Here is a 1173-nt window from a genome sequence, read left to right as displayed (position 1 = left end):
CCGCCGCCGCCGCCTCCCGGGGCCCCTTCTGCTCCGCGGCGGTGAGGAGCCGGCCAGACGCCGCGCTCGCCCCGCCGCCGGGCATCAACTTCGCCCGCCCACTCTGCTTCCCGGCCCGAGCGGCCCTGGCGCCGGAGCGACCCGTCCTCGCGGCCGTAAAGCGTGCTGTGGCACGACAGCGTCGCAAACAACACACCCCGCAGAAGCCAGAAGGCGGCGGAGGCGAGGGACAGCGCGGGGCGAAAGCGAGGTTGGTGGAGCCCGGCCAAGCGGAGGATCCGGAAACGTGAGGTGGGCGGGGCGGCCTGGCGGAAGTGGGCGTGTCCGGAGGCGGGGCGGGTCTGGTCTCTGCGTCGCGCAGACGCCGGGTGGTGGATGCGAGGGTTCCGGCGGCTGCGGCTGGCTCCGCACAGTTCAAAAGACACTTCTTGGTGGGTCTCGGTGGTGCAGGTCTGTATTCCCACCACTCGGGAGGCTGAGGCTAGAGGATCGCCATAAATTGTAAGCCAGCGTGGGCTACAGTAGTGACTTAAAGGTGAGGCTGAGCTATTCGGCGAGACCCTGTCTCAAAAAAGAAAAAATGTGTTTTAGCGGGCTTTCCTAATGTAGCATCCATGCCTTTCCGCGGCAGAATTACTGGAAGCGCAAATAACCGCACGTTTCGCATTTGACCAAATTTAATGCCTACTTTTCCACGCCTTTCCGCAGAAATGGACGCATAAGACGCACGAGCTGCTGTGCGTGCTGATTCTAACCATATTCGAGAGAATGTTGCCGGAAATAGTCACTTAGAAAATTACAATGCCACGGTTGACTTAGCCTGCCCTGGGCCCTAACCCTGGGCCCGGCCGAGTGGGAGCATTAGGAACAGGGAGCTCAATGAATACTAGCGCCTGGCCGGGTTCTGACTTGGGTATTAAAAATAAAAAGCACTCCCAGGGACTGGGCCGCTGTCCCTACAAGCAGGCTGAGATCGTCGGGGGGCGGAGTCCTGCATGTCCTGGTTCCCCTTTCCTTTGTTTTTAGCAGTGTAGGAGGGAATTATTTTAATTGCCGATGAATGATTTACTTAAAAGACCCCGTCGTGGCCAGGGAGCTGGCTCAGTGGAATAAGTGCTTCCCTGCCAAGCATAAGGGCCTGAGTTCAATCCCCGGTTCCGCAAAAAAAAAAAA

At 59.0% G+C, this 1173-nt stretch overlaps 1 protein-coding gene across 1 annotated transcript in view; it reads right to left on the bottom strand.

Annotated features, from left to right (window-relative positions):
* The window catches only part of Cnot11 (CCR4-NOT transcription complex subunit 11), a 12678-nt gene extending 12534 nt beyond the window's left edge, over positions 1–144 (bottom strand). The window contains 1 exon segment of the mRNA XM_023717392.1: positions 2–144. Within this exon segment, the coding sequence (XP_023573160.1) occupies positions 2–85 (84 nt within the window). The 5' untranslated portion in view covers positions 86–144.
* Between the last annotated feature and the right edge of the window lie 1029 nt (positions 145–1173).

This window comes from Octodon degus, unplaced genomic scaffold (assembly GCF_000260255.1).
Source record: "Octodon degus isolate 3935 unplaced genomic scaffold, OctDeg1.0 scaffold00052, whole genome shotgun sequence".
NCBI lineage: Eukaryota > Metazoa > Chordata > Mammalia > Rodentia > Octodontidae > Octodon > Octodon degus.
This window is presented reverse-complemented; position numbering and strand designations above follow the sequence as displayed.